Source organism: Emydura macquarii, unplaced genomic scaffold (assembly GCF_026122565.2).
Source record: "Emydura macquarii macquarii isolate MOO-44397 ecotype Brisbane River unplaced genomic scaffold, CSIRO-AGI_Emac_v2 contig_2205, whole genome shotgun sequence".
Lineage (NCBI taxonomy): Eukaryota > Metazoa > Chordata > Testudines > Chelidae > Emydura > Emydura macquarii.
The window spans coordinates 21485251-21506927 of record NW_027132342.1 but is presented as its reverse complement, the minus strand read 5'-3'; the positions used below and the strand labels follow the sequence as shown (position 1 = coordinate 21506927).

General features: G+C 41.3%; 2 protein-coding genes and 2 pseudogenes across 2 annotated transcripts; 1 reads left to right on the top strand and 3 right to left on the bottom strand.

The window, feature by feature from the left end:
• The first annotated feature begins 1008 nt into the window (after positions 1 to 1008).
• On the top strand, positions 1009 to 1639 carry LOC137160500 (histone H1-like). Its single transcript, XM_067559066.1, has one exon. It carries the CDS (start codon positions 1009 to 1011, stop codon positions 1609 to 1611), a length of 603 nt encoding a protein of 200 aa, XP_067415167.1. The 3' UTR covers positions 1612 to 1639.
• Positions 1640 to 2939: 1300 nt separating this feature from the next.
• LOC137160394 (histone H2A type 2-C-like) lies at positions 2940 to 5972 on the bottom strand (annotated as a pseudogene).
• Positions 5973 to 6752: 780 nt separating this feature from the next.
• On the bottom strand, positions 6753 to 7139 carry LOC137160499 (histone H4). The gene has a single exon (XM_067559065.1). It carries the CDS (start codon positions 7122 to 7124, stop codon positions 6813 to 6815), a length of 312 nt encoding a protein of 103 aa, XP_067415166.1. The 5' UTR covers positions 7125 to 7139; the 3' UTR covers positions 6753 to 6812.
• An 11092-nt stretch (positions 7140 to 18231) lies between these two features.
• On the bottom strand, positions 18232 to 18707 carry LOC137160393 (histone H3.3C-like; annotated as a pseudogene).
• Between the last annotated feature and the right edge of the window lie 2970 nt (positions 18708 to 21677).

Below are 21677 nucleotides of genomic sequence, written 5' to 3'. Positions count from 1 at the left end.
CATTAAATTAAGTAGAAGAAAAATAATTTATTAACTGAGTTTTCATCTCTAGATAATATTATCCATATAGTTTATGTTTATACTACAAAATTGTACCTTAATTCTTGTTTTAATAAATAATTAAGTTAACTCTCCTCCCCTTTAAAAAAAAAATACAAAACACTACCTAGAAAATAATTTGGTTGATATATTTAATTTAAAAAAGTTACTTTTTAAGGAAAAATACAAACAACATTAAAATTACTTTGAAGCTGTAAAATGGGCCAGTGTGCTTATCTTCAACTGGAATATCTGGTAAGGCAAAATATAACAATTATGTGCATATACTTTTTCAGAATATCAACTTCCTTCTACAAGCATTAAAAAGTCCTGCATGATTTTGTATGAGGCACTATTTTAGCAGAATTAAGTGATTTTAGGAGGTAAAAGACATTGTTAAGAGAGCCAATTCTTATTCCATTTTCAAAAACTCAGGGACCTGCTTGTGTTACTTCCTTCTCTTCAAAGTTAATTTACACTGATGAAATCCATTCAAATAACTAGGTTTATACTCTGACTTGGATAAAACGCTCCAAAGAATAATATTTCATTTTGATTGTAATTCTACTGACAATGGTAGCATTTTAATTTGTAAATAAAAACAAAAGTTATCTTCTCCCGAGGTCTCTCTGGCTCCAGGATTCAGGGTTTATTGGCTCTTCTTTAACTCATCTTTACATTCTACAATTGAAAACTCTGTAGACTGAAAATACCTGGATTCCCCTTTACCCAGCTAAGACACTGAGCAATTTAGTGGCAGATATTGTGCAAAAAATGAACTTTTTTATGGCAAAGAAACGCAAATTGAACTGGGAGCCTTTTGCAATGAGGCTGGGCGGGCTCTTTAACTCACCAATCAGACAACAGCTCTTCTCTAAATATATCAGGCACCTGACCGTCTCCACTCCAGACCAGTTGTTTGTTTATGAGTTGCAGCAGTTACACAGACTATCAGATACTTGGCACAGTATGTCGGAAACCGCACCTCTTGCCGCTCTCCCTGTCTCTGCTCCTGGGGAGAAATCCCCCGGCAAAAAGCCGAAGAAGGCAGCAGGAGGCTCCAAAGCCCACGAATCCTCGGGTCCCAGCGTGACCGAGCTGATCACCAAGGCGGTGTCCGCTTCTAAGGAGCGCAAAGGGCTCTCCTTGGCCGCTCTGAAGAAGTCTCTGGCCGCCGGAGGCTACGATGTGGAGAAGAACAACAGCCGCATCAAGCTGGGGCTAAAGGACCTGGTGAGCAAAGGCGTCTTGGTGCAGACGAAAGGCACCGGCGCGTCGGGCTCTTTCAAATTCAGCAAAAAGCCGAATGAGACCAAGGAAAAGGCGCCGAAGAAAAAGCCAGCGGCAAAATCTAAGCAACCAGCTGCCAAGAAGCCCAGAAAGGCTGCGGTCGTGAAAGAGAGCGCGAAGAAAACCAAGAAACAAGCAGCTTCCGCAGCCAAGAGCCCGAAAAAGGTTAAAACCGTTAAGCCCAAGAAAGCACTTAAGAGCCCGGCTAAAGCCAAAGCGGTGAAGGCCAAACGTGTCACCCCAACAAAGCCGAAAGCAAAGAAGGCGGCGCCCAAGAAGTGAATTTGTTTCAAGAGAAGCAATCTTAGCCAAACACACCCAATGGCTCTTTTAAGAGCCACCCATCCCTTCTCAAAAGGAGCAGAAACATGCGGATCACTCACTTAGTAACCTATCGGTGCCTTTCGTGAAGGGCAGATACGATATATTTTCTTTTGTGCGCCAATAGGAAGTAAAGACAAACGGCCCTGGGAAAGGGTGTTTCTTAGTACGCTTATCCCACCGGCTCCAGTAATAAAAGGCAACATTTTAGAAAGATTCTTTAATACATTTTATGAAAGGTAATGTTTAAAAGTACAAACAATTCACAGAGTTTACACAAAGAGTTGCTGGACATCCGGGTATAGTGTACAGATTATTGACAAGAGCAGAGTTTGGTTAGAAGTTTGAACAGGTGCAAGGGATACATAATCAACAGTAACCCGGTTACAGGGGTCGAGAATTTTGATTTGGAAAAAAAAAAAGTGACTGGTATTTCGGGAACGTCACGTATAGCAGGGGTTACGTAGGATGCGGTTAACAGGGAGTAGATATGTCCATAGTAGTGGATTGCATTACAGTAGTGGATGCATTACATAGATGCATCTCCCAAGCCAGTTTAAAAAAAGTCCCGTGTTGAAATCAAACATCCCTCCGCTCCCCAGTATCTACCGTTACGTTAGGGGAACGAGCTGTAAATTACCAGGCACGCTCTTTATCATGAAAAGACAGTGACAGAGAGGGAATGTCTGTGGGCATTCCTCGCACATTAGTTTTAGTCTTATCCTCTCCCGCTCGGAGAAAAACAGTGTGGAAAGCTAAAATTTTAGTGATCTGTAGACAAAGGTCCCTTTTCTGGCCTGGAAGGAGCAGGAATAGGGATCAGAGCCGGAGTTAGTTTGAAAAGCCCGCGCTTTGCCGAGATTGGCCAGTGAGACGTTGCATTGCCTCTGCTAAAAAAGGAGAATAAGCGTCTCCTATGTGCCTCATCATCTGTTGTGCTGAGAAAATGTGAGAAGGTTGTTACTAGCTATAAATTATTCACCCAGGATATATATATGGTTTCCGCTCATTTGTGGGCTATTTGGAATCGTTTTAAATCGCTCAACAAGCTGTAAAGAGAAGAGGAGTGCATTACCCTTTTGGTATAACACACTTCATACAGATTCTAGTCTATCCCCACGTCTATAATGCTCCTGGTTATTTTCTCCAAAGATAAATGGGGAATAGTCAAAATTTGTTTTGAAGTAGTTGTTTCATTACTCTCAAAGAATCAGACAATTATCTGGTGGGTGGCTCTGAGAAGAACCCTTTGGGTTGGTTTTTGAACAAATATCAGTTTCAATTTGCTTCTAGGGGTTGTACTTGCTCCCAAGAGCGTTATGGCTTTCAGTTTTCTTAGGCAGCAGCACAGCCTGGATGTTGGGCAAGACACCGCCCTGAGCCATGGTGATTTTCCCACGTAGATTGTTAAACTCCTCATCATTACGAATGACGAGTTGCAAATGGCGAGGAATGATTATGATTTTCTTGTCCCGAGCAGCATTCCCAGCCAACGCGAGAATCCCAGCAGTCAGATACTCCAGCACCACAGCCACATAGACCGGGGCGCCAGCACCTACCCGCTCAGCTTAACGACCTTTCCGAAATAGGCGGTGAACACGGCCAACTAGAAATTGCAGCCTAGCTCGTGAAGAACGAGACTTAGCCTTAGCCCTCGCTTTACCTCCCTGCTTTCCTCGGCCCGACCTTATGACGCAAAAATCTATTAAGATACTCTTCGCTCAAAAGGTAAAAAGAAAAAGATGACAACATCTCACACTCTGCCCTTTTCTCTTCGTACAATACTACAATTTATGATAGGCTAAAAAGTTCACCTATACGTCAACAGCCAGTGGGGATGAGGATCTAACTTTGCCCAATGGTGAAGTACGATGTGAAAGTTGAGGTAGCTAACAGCCAATAAAAAAAACAAGAAAAGCAGTCGGCTAATTTGCATTAATAGCTCGGCGAGAATCATTCTTTTCTTCTTTTTGTGGGTCAACTAGAAAGACAGAGGGGACTTTTAGGATACTCGAACACAGTAATATAAATAATTTTAAACTTTCCATTTAGTGCAAGACACTCGTAAATTTTCAAAGCTCCCTTATTAATAGGACATTTTGATTTGCATAATTATTGTATATAAGATTGCATGGTTGACTAAACCGGTTTTTTTAGGCTCCCGCAGCTAGCCTCTCACAGGAACATCGATTGAAGGTGTTCTTCCCCCTTTTTTAGTTTATAGAAATATGCAGGTAAATAAAAGCACGCACACCGTTATCCCTGCAATTTTAACTGGCATTAGTGATTAAATCGAGACTCTAAAAGGCTGCCTAAACTCTCTCACAGCGGAGGTGTTTTAAGACATTAAGAGCATCTTAGCTGGTTTTATATTTTGCCAGGACCATTTTATATAAAATGAGTACACAATCTCCTCCTGTTATAACTTCGTTCACTGTTTGTCTGTAATGGCTCTTAGAAGAATCTTTGTGTCGCCCGGAGTAGTTCAGAACGAAAATAAGGTCGTGTAGCTTTTAAGCTTTCTTCCTCCGGATGCGCCGGCGTGAGTGTTCTTATTAGGCACGATCGTAAAACCCTCTTGGCGTGAATAGCACAGAGATTACGATCTTTAAAGAGCCCGACCCCCACATAGGTTTCATCATTAGCCTCCTGAACGGCCAGAAGAACGGCAAGCTCTGAAAATTCCAGTAACTGAAGTTCTGAGTCATTTCATGGACCAGGCGCTGCTGCTGGAAGAGCCCCTTGCAGACGAGGAAGCTCAGGCTCAGTAGATTTCTGATGCACAGCGCGGGTTTTTTCAAACTCACAAAAGTGTTTGTCACCGACCAATCCTTGCACAGCGCGGGCTTTTCAAATTTACAAAGGCGTTTAACCACCTCCAAGTGCAAAAGGGATTTTTTTGTAAAGAGCTGCTTTGTTTCCCTCCCTCATCCTGTCCTGGCTTTCGCGGCACCCCTTGGAGATTGAAGCCAGGGTGACACAGCCACAGTCATCTCACATTCCTTACACGATAAATCTGTGCCTTTTCCCGCGCACTCTCCTAATAGTGGAGTAAATAAAGAGACTATGCTTGACTCACGGTCTAATCTCTGTCAAAGAATTGGGGAAATGTATCTTTCAAATTGATTTCTTTAACTCTCAGTCTCAAAAGATATTAGCCACTTAAGGGCTGCTCGACTATACTGGTCCGTAGCCAGAGCAGGAAAGCCCTGGGTTACGGTTATCCCACTCCAAGCGATCCAGGCTGCTGCTGGGGCCGGGGAAACTGACTAAAGAGACTAAATGAGAGGTTACCAAATCCGTCTCCAATTAAATGCTCTTACACCAGAAAGTGTTCGGAAACACCCAACTCAGTTTTAAGAAAAAGCTGTAATACGTCAAAACTATTACCTGAATATGTTACACATTAAGTATTAAATAACACAATAACAAAAGTCCCAAAGTAGATTTGTGTGTATTATACGTTTCAGCAACTGTATAATACAGTGCTGGTAAACACAACCATAGCTACTTTTAGATACAATATTTACAGTAGGTAGTTTAATAGGAGTTTTTTTGCTTCAAATAGAGACTCCAGCACTAGGAAACATGTGGTTTCCTTTCGAGAATGTAAAAGATTGTAGGTTCTAGAGTAAAAGCTTTTCCCTTCTGTTTAAGGAACTTTTAGAGGAACACAGTTCATTGTGAAAGCCTAGCTCGGGGATGCTGGGACCTACACTGAGAATGCCAAAAGAAAGTGCGTAATCCAGGCTGCATTCTTCACAGTTTCAGAAGCAAAACTTGATGCAAAATATTGCATTGTGACTTTTTCAAATCTATAGAAGACACATTAGCTTTTGTTCTCAGTCACAAAATGAACAGGACAATGAAAATGACCAGTGATAGCGATTTAATATAACTATATATATGTTTGAGTCTAAAAGGACAAGGCATCTGGCTTGATGAAAGAAATACTTTTATCCAACTGAATTCACCGATCTGGACTGGAAAGTAAGTAATACAGACAGGGGAACGAGAGACATTAGGAGCACTATGACTACCTTTTTTTTTTCTTTTTCTTTTTTAATTAAACTGAATAGCCACAGTGGAGATTTTCAATAGGCTGAATTTTGCCATGACGCGTTTACATCATTTGAGCCGATCCCTGTTACTTTGAAATGCTTATTTCGCAGGTTGTATCTTGGAGTGTTCTGAAGGAACTACTAGAGAAAGGCCACCCTATCCCTTCCCATAACCTCACAAGTTAAATCGGGAGAACGCAGTCACTTCCTCCTAAAGTAATCCTCGTCAGCATTTTTCTTTTCATTTAACATACCTGTCATTTTGTTCTCTCGTTAGTCAATGAAAAAAAATAAGGAGGGACAGGGACTTCCTATTATACGAGTAAATGTCACTCAGAGGCATCGGCAAGGACATGTTCTGAGTAGTTCTGAATGCCTTTTAGCGGGAGTGTTGTCACTGACCAATCCTGGCAAAGCGCGGGCTTTTCAAATTCAACAAAGGCTTTCATCCCTCTTGCAGCAGCCAGAAAGGGATTTTTTTTTTCTCTAAATCGCCAGCAGTTTCTCCTCTTCCCTTCTCTCATCCCTTTGGAGACGAGGTCATCAAAAAATGGCCTAGAGCATACTCAACGTTATGGCTATTCTCGCTCATGCCCCTAAAGGGAGAATTGATAATGCTTGGCTCTTACCACGTCCTTTAATTTGCTTAGAACAGCTTTCAAGTCGATTTAAAAACCCCACTATCTTAAAACATCAGCCACTGTTATGAGTTTTAAGAATCTCAATACAGCTTTCTAGACGAGGGAGAAGAGGGTTCAGCTCTCCTTTCCCGGGAAACTGAGGCTGTTCTGCTTGTTAGAGAGAAAACTAGCTAGGACTTGTGACTGAGGATACAAAGGTTGTCTAGCTGAATGGTCTCTTACAAGTGCCTACTCACCGATGCTGCAAAGTAACTTTTTCTGTGTATTTTGTATTTCATTCGCAATACTCACACAAACACTAAAACGCAGTACAAGTAATAACGTAACTAGCTCAAGAATAAGAAACATTTTCTGATTTCCAGAAACGGTATTTGAGAACAGCTCTGATTGTGAAAGTGTGGGTGGCTCTTAGAAGAGCCTTTGTTTTCTGCCGTTTGGTTTTGAAATGAAGTAAAAAAGCTTAACCCCCGAACCCGTACAAAGTACGACCCTGACGCTTTAGAGCATAAACCACATCCATGGCCGTCACCGTCTTCCGCTTAGCATGCTCCGTGTAAGTAACAGCATCACGGATAACATTTTCCAGAAAAACTTTCAGTACACCGCGAGTCTCCTCGTAAATGAGACCAGAAATACGTTTTACGCCACCGCGACGAGCCAAACGACGAATAGCTGGCTTTGTAATACCTTGGATGTTATCGCGAAGCACCTTCCGATGACGCTTAGCACCCCCTTTCCCAAGTCCTTTACCGCCTTTACCGCGCCCAGACATTCTGCTCTCACTCTGTGTTCAGACCCACAAACACTGTACTCAAGTGAACTCGGCGCTCCCTGTATATTGTTGGGCTACCGACCTGATTGAAAACTTGTACGAAGAGGGGCGAGGTCTACTCTATTGTCCTGCCCTTCCAGTCCTCTCACAGCCCTCTTAATCTTGATGAGGCTGTTCGAGTGTGAAGAAAAGAGATGGCTGGTTATTGTCTCTTTCTCTTTCCTCCCTCCCCCACTCACCATGATCTGTAGAATGCTCCATTTAGACTCCACACATTTTCCGATTATATTTCAATTATATTTTAACTGAGACATATGATCAATTCCTACCTTTATTAATTATAACTTTAACCTAATGCCACATTTCCGGCAATATCAGTCACTCTCTGAATTGTTTAAAATAAGAGTCGCTTTCAAACTGCAATTTTTCTTTTATTTTCTATTATCGTATTTTTCCTTCTGGAGGGTATTTCGATAACAGTGCTTCATGTATGTGGCTATTTTCTTTGGAAAATACTCCTCTGATTTTCAGTGATTCACAGGCTGCGGCAAAAACTGACCAAACAGGTTTCTGGCAGTTATTTTCCAAAGAGTACACAGGATTATTGTATTAATTAAATTCATCCAGAGCCATGCCATTTTATACAACTGGAAGCTATATCTGTCTGCAGTTATTTTATTTTATTTATTTATTTTTTTCATTTGGAGGTATTTTTATTATTGCTATTCTTTTTGCAGTACATGCAAAAGGGTGATGATCTGAAAGACCACAGAAATAAGCACTAAAAAAAAACAGACTCTTTTTCCCATTCCAGAGAAAGGAACTCATTCCTCTACTTCATAGCCAAAAATTATTGTTTTATATAGGGAAGAGTTGAGTTTCGGAATTTCACATATGAAAACTGACAACAATACTTCAAAATTGATACTTTATACACATGACAACATGAATTCAATAAAATACAATTTAACTATGAGTCTGCAGACCTTCAGAAGGCATGGATGGAAATTATCAGAAGGGGTTCTCAGAAACTATGAAGAAATCCTATCCTTTCCAGTTTCTTATCCTCTACTGCTCTCTGATGGAAATTCTTTATAAATCTGCACCAATTGTAAAAAAATATTTTTTTAAATGGTGTATCGTTCAGTACTTACTACTAATAACAAACATATGACAAATATAATGCAAGAAAACAAGCAAAAACATTAATATTAATAATTAATTTTAGAGAGACAAGATGAATGAGGTAATATCTTTTATTGGACCGACTTCTGTTGATGAAAAAGATAAGCTTTCTCTGTGTAAGCTCAAAAGCTTGGCTCTTTCACGAACAGAAGTCCGTCCAATAAGAGATATATTACTTCATCCACCTTGTCGCTCTAATATCCTGGGACCAACATGGCTACAACAACACTGCAAACAATAGCAAATATGTACTTAGTTGTTGCCCAAGCTTATTAAAGGCCTTGCATTCAATGGCATTTCTATGTAAGTATGTATGCACGTGTAATACATTTTAAGCACTGCTTTAAATCAATTCCAAAAATTCAGGGCCTTCTGTAGGGATCAATGTCCAGAACCATATAGATTTGGGGTAAAATTGGAATACCAAAACAGGAAATGGGGACACACTGAGCCCCTGAAAACACTTTTGCACAGCCACTGTCTCAAACACATTTGCAATTTTCTATAGATCGGGCAACAAGTTGATGCCACTCACTAATGCCTTCCAACATAACAATACACCTATCTGATCTCTGTCCATTCTCCCAACAGAATTGAATATGTTGACACCATAAACGATTTATCACCCATGCAGAAAGAAGATAGTGCAGGGAAGAGAGGTGGGGGAGATGAAGTGAGGAGGCAAAGGAGGAAGAGTGCAAAGAGCTTCTGGCATGGAGGGGAGATATGGGACCTTAGTATGAGAGAAGGGGGAAAAGGGGCACACAGAACCCATTGTGGGGGAGGAGACTGGGGGTATCCTGGTATGGGGTAGGGGCAAAGGGTATGGTGGGGAAGAGAAAATTGGGGGAAGGAGGTAATAAGGGTTCATATAGAACCTCCTGCCATGTGAGGAGAATGGGTGAGGGGAAATGGTAGACACAGAAAACTCCTTTCATAGCATAGGGGGATTGGGAGACCCTGGAATGCATGGAGTGGGAAAAGGGGAAATAAAGACACACACAGAGCTCCTGCCATTAGGTGTGGGCATGGGAGAGCCTGGAATGGGGGCAACACAGAGTTCCTGGTGGGGTGCGTGTGGGAATGGGGGGAGAAGGTAGAAAATTCTACTGTAGATCTGGCCTAAGTCAAGAAAAGTCTCTCTTCTTATGTATTCTAGAGTCAATTGGATTTTGCTTTCTCTTTGATTGTTCTGTCTCTTTCTTTCTCCCCTTATCTTGTTCCGGAGGCCAGTACTATAATCCATCTAATACAGTATATTTATATTTTTGCAGCTTGTGATTTGTATCCATGGAGATTCATCTAGTGTTGTCCTTTCCATTCAGAAAATTTATTTTGATGAATTCTATAGTATCCTTTAGATACAAAGCTACTCCCTGACCTCTCGGACTTAATCTTGTTCCTGTATAGTTTTTAACTAGCTATTACAGTATCCCATTGGTTTTTAGTCATTCCACCAAGTTTATGTAATGCATATTTTATCAAGCTCTTTGAATATTTCAAGGCATGCTAGTTCACATCTTTTTTGTTTTTAAACTTCTAGCATTTGTATATATAATTTTAATTTAATTTACTTATTCTTATTATTGGCAATGAGCCAATAAACTCCTTTTAAACTTCTTCATTAGACAGCCTGATGATTTTACCTCTGGGTTCTTAACCTAGACTTTTTCATAGTTCATTTACAATTTGTATCATTCACTTGTTGAAGTAAACTGCATAGGCCTTAAACTTTGGTCAAGAAAAGTATGTCTTATGGGTAAAGGGAGGGGGTAAGACAGAGAGTGAGAAAGTGCTGAAAAATGTAACTGTGCTGAAAATGTAACTGTCTGTATGGGGAAAATGCTTGTACTGCAGTTTGCTTATGTCTGTAACCTTGACTAATGATAAGAAGAATGAATGCTGTAATTCTAACACATATATTAAAATCTGCCTGAGGGTGGAGACCCTTTACTGACCAGAGACAACCCTGTCGGTGGCTCTCCCCTTGCATATGCTTCTGTTTTTAAAATAGTAATAAAAGAGTCTCAGATCTCTGATGAGCCTCAACTAAAACGCAGAGTGAAGCCTTGTTTCTTCCACAGTTCTTGGTGCCGTGACTCGGATCGCTAAAAGCCCAGTCGGGACCCCAGTCGGGCCATCTCCCTCCGAACTCCGGTGCACCACACCAAGGTAAGAGACCTTTTGAAATCTCTGATGGGGTGCTCGGTGGAGGACTGCCCGGGGGGTTGGAAATCCTGAACAGTGGCTGATGCGATCCGAACTTTTTGAGAGAAGGCTCATCAGACATTCTGGTTAAGGTATAAAGGTGACTAGTCAAAAGAGATTTTGAAGAGCTGGGGATGTGTGAATTGAGATTATAACCGCTGACCAGGTCTAGGACTCAAGCCAAGTTCAGCCACCCCAGGGCTGCCTGATAAAAGGCAGAACTGATCACAAGGGGGCTCGGTGGAACCCTGTGACCCAGTGGGAATCATTGATTTTTCCTCCCCTTTATCCACGGCAATGAGCCTGAAGCCACAGTAGGAGACACTGTTGGAGTGCCTTTGGCATTTCCCTCGGATGCACCCTGTTGGCAACAGGACTCCCTTTATGAACTTTCCCTGTGTGAATTGAGAAAATGGGGGTTAGAGGGTCAAAGGATGCCTCCGTCCCGCCAAAGGGAACCCCAGCATTTTATATGTGTACACATTATGGCCAAAAGACTTGCAGATATTTGGCTAAGTGGAATTGGTATACCAGAGAGGATCCTAGTAAGCAGTTTCCTTTGACTGGAACTTTTGATTTAGATAAAATTGTACACCTCCGCGGAGCCCTAGAGTCACCCACACAGACTCAATGGGATGCATATTTTAATTGGTATGAGGAAACCCTTAAAAGACTGCATGAATCCCGGGTAAGGAGTGTAAAGGACTCCCAAGAAAAATTGAAAATTCAGATAAAGGAGCTAAAGACCCAATGTAAACCTGGCCAGGCTTGCCCACCTTGCGCTCCATCTGTTCCATTGTACCCCCAACTTGAAAAGAATGATAAGGGAGGAACGGCTGAGGATATAATAGACTCTTTCAGTGCTTTTCCTCCACCACCATATAACCCACTACTGTGTCACAAATGAGAACCTTTTTAGGCATGGCAGGCTATTGCCGCCAATGGATTTTGGGCTATGCCTCTATTGTTAAGCCTCTGCAGGAACTCACTCGACTTGAGACTCCTTGTTAACTCACAGACTGGGATCTGCTATTAGTGTGCTCAGGAACTGACACGACTCTCATTCGATAATGACAGAAAGGCTTTAATTACTATACTTATAAACATATAAAATGAGCCCCCAAACCAAACGTCCAGTATATTTTAGCTGCAAAAGTAATTATCCTCACCAATGCAGGCAAGAGGTGGTGATGGTTTCTTAGCAGCTTCCCCCAAGAGCCTGGATCCGTGGTCTCAGAAGGCAGCTGGGCAAGATGGTAGTTCTTCTCAGTTTCTTGTCAAGAGTGATTCTTCTTCTCTTGAAGCTTTCCTGCTTGCTTATTTCCATTGCTTCTCTTTTATATTCTTAAATTCAATGTTTTTCAAAGCATTTTGGTAATTTACATGAGTAAACACAGGAATTCCCGAAAACAATACAAGTGGGAGAGACCCATGTGCTTTAATTAGTGAAAAGGTGCTAGCCACCTAGATTTGTTCTTTAGCTTCAGTGTTCCACCCTTCAAACAAAGGGGTATTGGGGTTGTTGTGATTAAATTGAGCAATACCTGGGGTGGCATCCAGCCATGGGCTTTGATCATAAGGAATTTTGAAAGGTCTGGAGCCGTGGAGGTCTAGCACGCCCTGCATTTAACACATTTCTGTTTAGTGCATAGATGAGTTACTCCCAGAGGATAAATTCATTAGGGAAAATGGTCCAGACAGAGAGGCAATTAATAAACAGTTATCTTAATGAAATACCAGACATACTTTGAGAATAGAAAGACAGCATGGGTGTGTTGCAATGAGAAACAATCACCCCTTTTCAAAAGGGACTCCAGCCACCATTTCACATATTCTGCAATATGCACTTATTAATTTGGTAGTTTAATTTTATAAGTAGGCCCATCTTAGCTGAAATTTCACGGTCTACACTCCTGAACCTCTTCCCTGGTCTGCCGAGGCAGAACAAGCTTTTACCTCTGTAAAATATGCACTTTCTAGTGCACCTGCACTTGGTTTGCCTGATTATTCAAAACCTTTTATATTGTTTTGTCATGAAAAAGATGGGTTTGCTATAGGTGTCCCCACACAAATGCATGGGGATAAGCATAGGCCTATTACCTATTGTAGTACTGCCCTGGACCCCATGGCTGCTGGACTTCCATCTTGTCTCCGTGCTGTTGCAGCCGCAGCTGCCTTGCTTGAAACCTCAGAAACCCTGGTCCTTGGCTCTCCGCTTACTGTCTCTGTTCCTCATGCTGTTGCAGCTCTATTGTTGAAAAACAAAACACAGCACTTATCTAATGCGTGTTTAACAAAATATGAAATTCTTTTGTTGTCTGCAGGCCATAGTACACTCACCCGGTGTCCGGTCCTCAATCCTGCCTCATTGTTACCCACCCCTCTTGATGGTGAACCCCACGATTGTTTGACTGTGACCGCACACCTTACTATGCCCCGAACTGATCTTAAAGATACCCCTTTGCAGAACCCAGAATTGATTTTCTATGTTGATGGCTCTTGTCAAAGAAACTCTAAAGGTATTCTTGTGGCCGGCTATGCTGTTTGTTCTCAACATGAGGTAATTGAAAATAACCCTCTTCCTTCTGTGAACTCTGCCCAAGTAGCTGAACTCTTTGCTGTAACTAGAGTTTGTATCCTGGCCAAAGGTAAATCTGTTAATGTTTTTACTGACTCCCATTATGCCTTCGGTGTCGTCCATAATTATGGTCAACGCTGGAAACAAAGAGGCTTCCTCACTTCGGGAGGCTCACATATTAAAAATGGATCTTATGTTGCTGCTTTATTAGATGCTTTACAGTTACCTTCTACTATTGCTGTTGTTAAACGTCTAGCTCATCGAATTTCTTATGACGAAGTTACTCGTGGGAATGCTTTGGCAGACTCTGCTGCTAAGGCTGCGGCCCTTTCCGCACCTCAGGCCACATCCATGTTTTTGTTCACATCAGTCCAGTCTCCTATGGCTACTACTGAGGATGTTGCCCTCCTCCAGGATCAGGCCCCAGAAAGTGAAAAGAAGCATTGGAGACTGGCAGGGTGCCTTTTACACCCAGACCATTTGTGGCGCTCCCCGGATGGCTGCCTGGTGGCGCCCATGGTCCTTTTCCCTTACTTTGCTCGAGTGCATCACGGGATAGCACACTTGAGCAGAGGGGGGATGATAGAAGCAGTGAAACGGGATTGGTATGCCCCTATTTTCCCCAAGCGGCTCATCAATATTGTCAAACCTGCCCTATTTGTCAGGCTCACAATGTGGGTAAACCGATAAAAACAAAAAGGGCAGCACATCCCCCACCATGGGGACCATTTGTAAATATTCAGATTGATTTCATTCAAATGCCAAAATGTGTTTCATATGAATATGTGCTGGTAATTGTATGTTTGTTTTCAGGATGGGTAGAAGCTTACCCATGTGCAAAGGCTGACACTGTTACAGTCAGCAAGAGACTTTTGAAAGAATTTATTCCTCTCTTTGGACAGTGACAGAGGCACTCATGTCACAGGCCAAGTCATGAAAGAAGTTTGCAAGGCCCTCGGTATGCAACAGAACTTTCATTGCCCATATCACCCTCAATCTTCAGGGGCAGTGGAGAGACAGAACGGCGCCCTGAAAAATAAAATAGCCAAAATTTGCAATGAAACCAACCTCAAATGGCCAGATGCCCTGCCCTTAGCCCTTATGAGTATGAGGTCATCATGTAACAGAAAGACTGGACTATCACCACACGAGATCCTAATGGGACGACCCACGAGGCTCCCTAGTTCTCCACCAGTATCAACTCACATGATGGATATTAATTTGGCTGATGAAACTGTTTTGACTTATTGTCAGGCGTTAATGAAGTGTGTTAAGGTTTTTCATTCACAGGTACAAGAAGCCCTTCCCCAAGAACCTTGAGAAGCGTGTCATGATCTACAGCCAGGTAACTGGATCCATGTAAAAGTCCACCAGAGGAAGAGGGCTGGAACCACGCTGGAAAGGCCCACTCCAGGTACTCCTCACCACCAACACTGCTGTAAAGTGCCGAGGTTACCAGTCCTGGATACACACCTCACATTGTAAAAGAACCTCTGCACCTGTAAAAACAAGGTCAGAGGAGCAGGGTGAAAGTGCTTGTAATCTCTCCCCTGCTCAAGAAGAGGATTTGCCACTCCAGAGCAAAGAGGATGTGCCACAACATCATCCCTACCACCTCAGGGGAAAGACGTAAAATTCCTCCAAGTCACTGGTTCCTTAAATGGATATGGCTAGTGATCTTCTGGATGTTCTGTATTGGCATTATCTGGATGACTCTCTTTGGTCTAGGTTCCTGATTACCAGCACACCTGTCGAGGAAATCTCCATGGTCCATGGGGTAGAAGACTGACAACCTGATGACTCTGAGGTACAATTAAAAACTAAGCGACTGAACCATAGAAGAAAACACTCCTTGGACAGTACTAACACATTTTTACAAGTAATTAACCAATTACGGAAAGACTTAAATGTGTCTAACTGTTGGATTTGCAGTCATGTTCCCTTGCATTCTGGAGAAGGTATACCCGTGGCTCTGATTGTGTTAAACACCACACAAATAGTACAAGGGGTTACCATTCCTTTCCCTGGAAAGATTCAAACTTGGGCTGATGTAGGTTGGAATAAAACAGAATACATCCACCTAGTTTATGAGGCCCAAGGGGAATACTGCTTTAAGTCCAATCAATCCATGTGGGGAAAGAATGCACTCCACAAAAGTATAAAGGTTGGTTATAGCATTTGTAACTATACCTTTACTATCAACTCTACAGGATACGTAGCCCAGAATGGGAGCTCTTTTAGAGGCTATTTTCCCTACCCCCTGAATATCAGTTATTATGGCATTCGCTTAATGCAAAGTTCTGTAGTTTACTTACATGAACACACAGGTTTAGTGGGTCATTATTTTATATGTGGGAATAAGGCCCATAAAAGATTACCCCTATGGTGGGAAGGCTCCTGCTATATCGGAGCTATCGTCCCTGCCATCAGGTACACACCCACACTACCCCAGGGCAGACTCCGGAACCGAAGAGCAATCACCGAGGCCCAACGTTATTGGGGTATCACCTTGCCTCACCTTGGAGTTGCATACTCTGTCAAGGAAATAAGGTGCGATGCTGGGGTACTTGAAGAAGTGGCTGATGCCACTACCCAGGGCTTTGAACACAGCCACTGAAATGGGTAGTATACGACAAATGGTTCTGCTGAACCGAATGGCCCTAGACTTTACTCTAGCAAGCAAGGAAAGAGTGTGTGCCCTGATAGGACCCAAATGGTGTGTTTACATACCAGATAACACCCATGACATTTTCACACAAGCTGAGCACATTAGAAAAGAAGTAGCAAAGCTCCATGAAACAGATCAATGGAGCCTATGGTTGTGGCTCGAAGAATGGGGGTCCAAAATCTTCTACATCGTGTTACTTGTATTTGGAGGTATTACTGGCATTTTTGTGTGTATACAAGTATTCATAATGCTTATAAAATGTTGCTTCAATTGTACTGCAAAGGAAATGCAAAAAAATATGCTGAGCCCAGAACAGAAGACAGCAGTATATAATATGTATGCTGAGATAAAAGAATGGGACGAGCAAGTAAAGAAAGAAGTTGAAGACTTAATGAATGTGGAAGTTTAAGGCAGTATGGTGCTATAGAGCACCAAAGGGGAGATTGTTGAAGTAAACTGCATAGGCCTTAAACTTTGGTCAAGAAAAGTATGTCTTATGGGTAAAGGGAGGGAGTAAGACAGAGAGTGAGAAAGTGCTGAAAAATGTAACTGTGCTGAAAATGTAACTGTCTGTATGGGGAAAATGCTTGTACTGCAGTTTGCTTATGTCTGTAACCTTGACTAATGATAAGAAGAATGAATGCTGTAAATCTAACACTGTTATAAATATATGTTAAAATCTACCTGAGGGTGGAGACCCTTTACTGACCAGAGACAACGCCGTCGGTGGCTCTCCCCTTGCATATGCTTGTGTTTTTAAAATAATAATAAAAGAGTCTCAGATCTCTGATGAGCCTCAACTAAAACGCAGAGTGAAGCCTTGTTTCTTCCACACACTTTCTTGGGTACAAAGACACTATTGTATTTATAGTTTCTTTAACAGATCCCTCAGTCCAATTTTTGTGATCCTCAGCTCCTCTGATAAGTGTACTCTCCCCAGGCCATCCTTACCAATTTTTTTCCTACATACCTGTTACCTCACAGACGGGGATCTGCTATTAGTGTGCTCAGGAATTGACACGACTCTCATTCGATAATGACAGAAAGGCTTTAATTACTATACTTATAAACATATAAAATGAGCCCCCAAACCAAAAGTCCAGTATATTTTAGCTGCAAAAGTAATTATCCTCACCAATGCAGGCAAGAGGCGGTGATGGTTTCTTAGCAGCTTCCCCCGAGAGCCTGAATCCGTGGTCTCAGAAGGCAGCTGGGCAAGATGGTAGTTCTTCTCAGTTTCTTGTCAAGAGTGATTCCTCTTCTCTTGAAGCTTGCCTGCTTGCTTATTTCCATTGCTTCTCTTTTATATTCTTCAATCCAATGTTTTTCAAAGCATTTTGCTAATTTACATGAGTAAACACAGGAATTCCAGAAAACAATACAAGAGGGAGAGACCCATGTGCTTTAATTAGTGAAAAGGTGCTAGCCACCTAGATTTGTTCTTTAGCTTCAGTGTTCCACCCTTCAAACAAAGGGGTATTGGGGTTGTTGTGATTAAACTGAGCAACACCTGGGATGGTATCCAGCCATTAGCTTTGATCACAAGGTATTTTGAGAGGTCTGGAGCCATGGAGGTCTAGCACGCCCTGCATTTAACACATTTCTGTTTACTGCATAGATGAGTTACTCCCAGAGGATAAATTAATTAGGGAAAATGGTCCAGACAGAGAGGCAATTAATAAACAGTTATCTTAATGAAATACCAACATACTTTGAGAATAGAAAGACAGCATGGGTGTGTTGCAATGAGAAACAATCACCTCTTTTCAAAAGGGACTCCAGCCACCATTTCACATATTCTGCAATGTGCACTTATTAATTTGGTAGTTTAATTTTATAAGTAGGCCCAGCTTAGCTGAAATTTCATGGTCTACATACCACTTCCTGTACAATATTCTGGTTTCTTCAAGGGGAAGACTCCTAGCTAATCCGCTAAATTCAAGATCTGAATAACAGCCTTCTTTAGTTAGTTATTTACAATTTATGAGTAGTATCTGAAAGACATACACATGGTTTTACCTTCTTGATTAAACCATTCTTTAAAGTCCTGAATAGGGAATAGTCCTGAATAGGGAATAGGGCACTACTTATTTGGTAATAGGAAATATACTTTTAAATGAAATGCATTTGTGGAAGTTTGTATTACAAAGATGAAAGTGGATATTGATAAATACACACACACACAAACACAGATAAAGAAAAGGCAAAAGTAAGCACTGCCGGTCATAACACAAAGTGTCTGTTAAGTTAATTTGGCTAGAGAACATTAAGAATTTAGTCAAGAAGGCAGCTTAATGTGCAGTTAAGTGTGCCACCTCAAGCACATGCTTTGAAAAACTGGAGCCATTATTGATGGTTTCATGCTTGGTCAGAATTTTTAACTTAGGTAAGCTAAGTGAAGTCTTATGATTCAAAGGGCACAAGTTATGGGTGTGTTGCATCTGTTTTCAGTGAGTATTTAATGGCTCTTAAAAGAGCCTTTGGGATGATTGGAGTAGTTTTAAAGTAGCCAGAATGCAGTGGTGCAACCTTGAAGCCCTCTCACCCTGGATATGCCGGGCTAACTACATGTCCGTATGCATGATGGTGACTCTTGGTGTGAATAGCACACAGGTTAGTGTCCTGAAAGAGCTCAACCAAGTAGGCTTCGCTGGCCTCCTGCAGTGTCCTAATGGCCGAACTCTGAAAATGTAAGTCAATTTTGAAGTACTGGGTGATTTCACAGACCAGTTGCTGGAAGGGCAGCTTGCAGATGAGCAGCTCAGTGGATTTTTGGTAGTGGCAAATCTCTTGTAGGGCCACGGACAGTGCCTGTTTTGTAACAATGAGGCTTTTTCATCCCTTCCCTCTAGTAGCAAGCACACTATTTCTGGCAGCTTTGGAGCTGCTTATTGGGAGTTTTGCCACCAGTGGATTTACAGGTGGTCTCTTTGATCCTGGCCATTTTGGGCAACACACGCTCTCAGCTTCAAAGAAAAGATTTATTTTGTTGTGATGGTATTTATAGAAAAATTCCTTCTTCTGATTGGCTGATGAGAAGAAGCCAAACATAACTGGCTAATATGAACATTTGTGACGTCCACGCTATGTATAGAGAAATGCGATTCTTGCTCGCTTCCATTCTAGCTCTTGCCGTTTCTTGAATCCATTTCCGCCACCACTGTCTGAGTCCCTGAAATTTACAATTTCTTGAACTACACTAGCGTCTGTTTTCCTGCGGTTTCCTCTCTTTCTGAAACCCATCACCCTAAAGAATCCTTCCCTTCCCTGTCTCCCATGTTTCTTTGTTTCTCTATCTTTTTTTGTTTATATATTTATTTTAAAACTGAACAGTTTGTTAATCTATATGCCATCCCCAGATCCTCCTTCTCTTAAAGTTGAACAACTATCATGAGCACCAATTTCAGGAGACAAGGGAGTTAAACCACAAAATGTGTTGAATGGACAGAAGTTCCAGAGGGGTAGCCGTGTTAGTCTGTATACAGCAAAAACAACGAGAGTCCTGTAGCACTTTAAAGACTAACAAATTTAATTTTTGTAGGCATAGCTTGTAGGCTTTAGCTTATGCCTACAAAAATTAAATTTGTTAATCTTTAAATTGCTACAGGACTTTTGAATGGACAGAGAATCTCTCTGTACTTGTTCTAGTTTGTTTTAATTAGCAGACTTTCAGAAGATGAAAGCAGTACCCCCACACTTCTTCCCGCTCATACTCAAGGGCACCTCCTTTTTATAAAGAATATATTTACTCTCCTTCCACACTGCTTTAAACCTCAAACAGATTACAGACCAGGGGAGGTCTTAAATAGAAATCACTTGCAATACTTAAGTGGTAAACAACAACTTTTCTTTACCAGCATTTTCCTCCTGACATATCTTCTTTCACAAAAATCCACCTGGTCGAACAGATGGCCTTCAGGAGCAGAAAAATAGGACACAACCCAGTAGACATAAATCTCCCTGTTCTTTTCTCCCTTGTAAAACAAAAACAAAAATTACATCTCTGCTCACTTTTCAGTTAGATTGGACATCATTGCATAAAAAATGTTCAGGACACCTACCTGTCTTTTACATATCCCACAACAAACTACACACAATCACCGCTCTCTTTGAAATGTTATTTTTCTTTAGATTTACAGGAATAAAGATCTTTAAGACTGAGTATTTTTTAAAAAATCATACAGAACATTCTGAGGGACACAATAATGTGTCGAATGAGTACTTAAAGTATCCTTGAACAACATACAGATCGTTTATATAATTCTAATATTCTCTTTTATGCAGAAATACAGAGGATTGTCTCTGGCTAATCTTTTCAAATTCACCCATCGGTTTCATCCCATTCCCATTAGTCAGATAGAAATCCCAAACAACTTCACCTCTTTCCCTCACTCAGTCTTCACCCTTGATTCTTGGAGACCTAAGCCAATGTGCAATGAATGGCCAGAAACATCCAACCCCTTATGTGACTACATAGTGACTATTCTCCTATAAAGCAGAGTGTACAGAGACAGAATGGTTGTCTCCCACATTCATACTCATAACTTGTTTGGAAGTGTCTCCTTCAAATCTATTTCTTAAAAATTATTTCAAATGAAAATATTTTTAATATTTCAACAATGCTGCTTTCTGCCAGGGTGGGAATCCAGCTGAGCTTCGGCTGTCATTCAGTTTGTTTTGGGAGGCTCTTCAGCCATCTCCAGTCACAGGATCACTTACTGCAAAAAGTGTTTAGAACAATCCTCTTCTCAATAAAAGATTTAATATTTTAAATCCACCACGTGAATGTACCTTATGAGTTTCAACTCTTCAATGATCACCTCCCCCCATATGTGATACAGAGCTGAAAAATAAAAATACAAGTGCTTTGATAAAACCTATTTCTAGTAGGCACACTGAGGATAATTTCTTAGTACTGCTACCTGTATCTGAACCAAGTAAAAATGTAGTCCTACTGAAAGTTATGTATTTAGTAAGTTAGCGTGTACTATTTTTCCCCTGGAGTTAAAGAAGCAGCAGCAGCTACTAAAGTATCAGCTCTTATTATGAATGCATGGAACCTCTGGTTTGTTTTTAATGGGGTGGGGAATGGATAGCCCAATTTCTTAGAAAGTGAGGTCCTGACTTTTCTCATAGACCACATACATGGCTATCCTTCCGCTTAATGTGTTCAGTGCAGATGATAGTATTGACCAGATGACCATAATCTCAAGAAAACCTTCAGCACACTCCAGGTCTCTTTGTAAATCAGTCCCAACATACGCTTCACTGTTCCCTGTGGTAAGCTAAACTACACCACAGTTTCTGACCTACTATAAATTTTAACAAAACACTGTGTGAAATATCCTTTAATTTTTTTTTTTTCATTTCCAACTGAAATACAGACTATTACATTAGCAGTTTCCTTGGCAATTGCATTTAAAGATTATAGAAAATAAGTGACTATCCATGAAATTTCATCTAGGCTGGGCCTACTTATAAAATTAAGCTACCAAATATTAATAAGTTGCATATTGCAGAGTATGTGAAATGGTGGCTAGAGTCCATTTTGAAAAGGGGTGGTTGTTTCTCATTGCAACACATGTGGTCTTTCCATTCTCAAAGTATGTCTGGTATTTCATTAAGATAACTGTTTATTAATTGCCTTTCTTGTCTGGACCATCTTCCCTAATGAACCTATCCTCTGGGAGTAACTCATCTATGCAGTAAACAGAAATGTGTTAAATGCAGGGCCTGCTAGGCCTCCATGGATCCAGATCTCTCAAAATACCTTATGATCAAAGCCCATGGCTGGATGCCACCCCAGATATTGCTCAATTTAATCACAACAACCCCAATACCCCTTTGTTTGAGGGGTGGAACACTGAAACTAAACAACAAATCTAGGCGGATAGCGCCTTTTAACTAAGTAAAA

Bases quoted from the DNA above. Each gene is read 5' to 3' on its own strand.
- LOC137160500 (XM_067559066.1), top strand. From the start codon at position 1,009: ATGTCGGAAACCGCACCTCTTGCCGCTCTCCCTGTCTCTGCTCCTGGG.
- LOC137160499 (XM_067559065.1), bottom strand. From the start codon at position 7,124: ATGTCTGGGCGCGGTAAAGGCGGTAAAGGACTTGGGAAAGGGGGTGCT.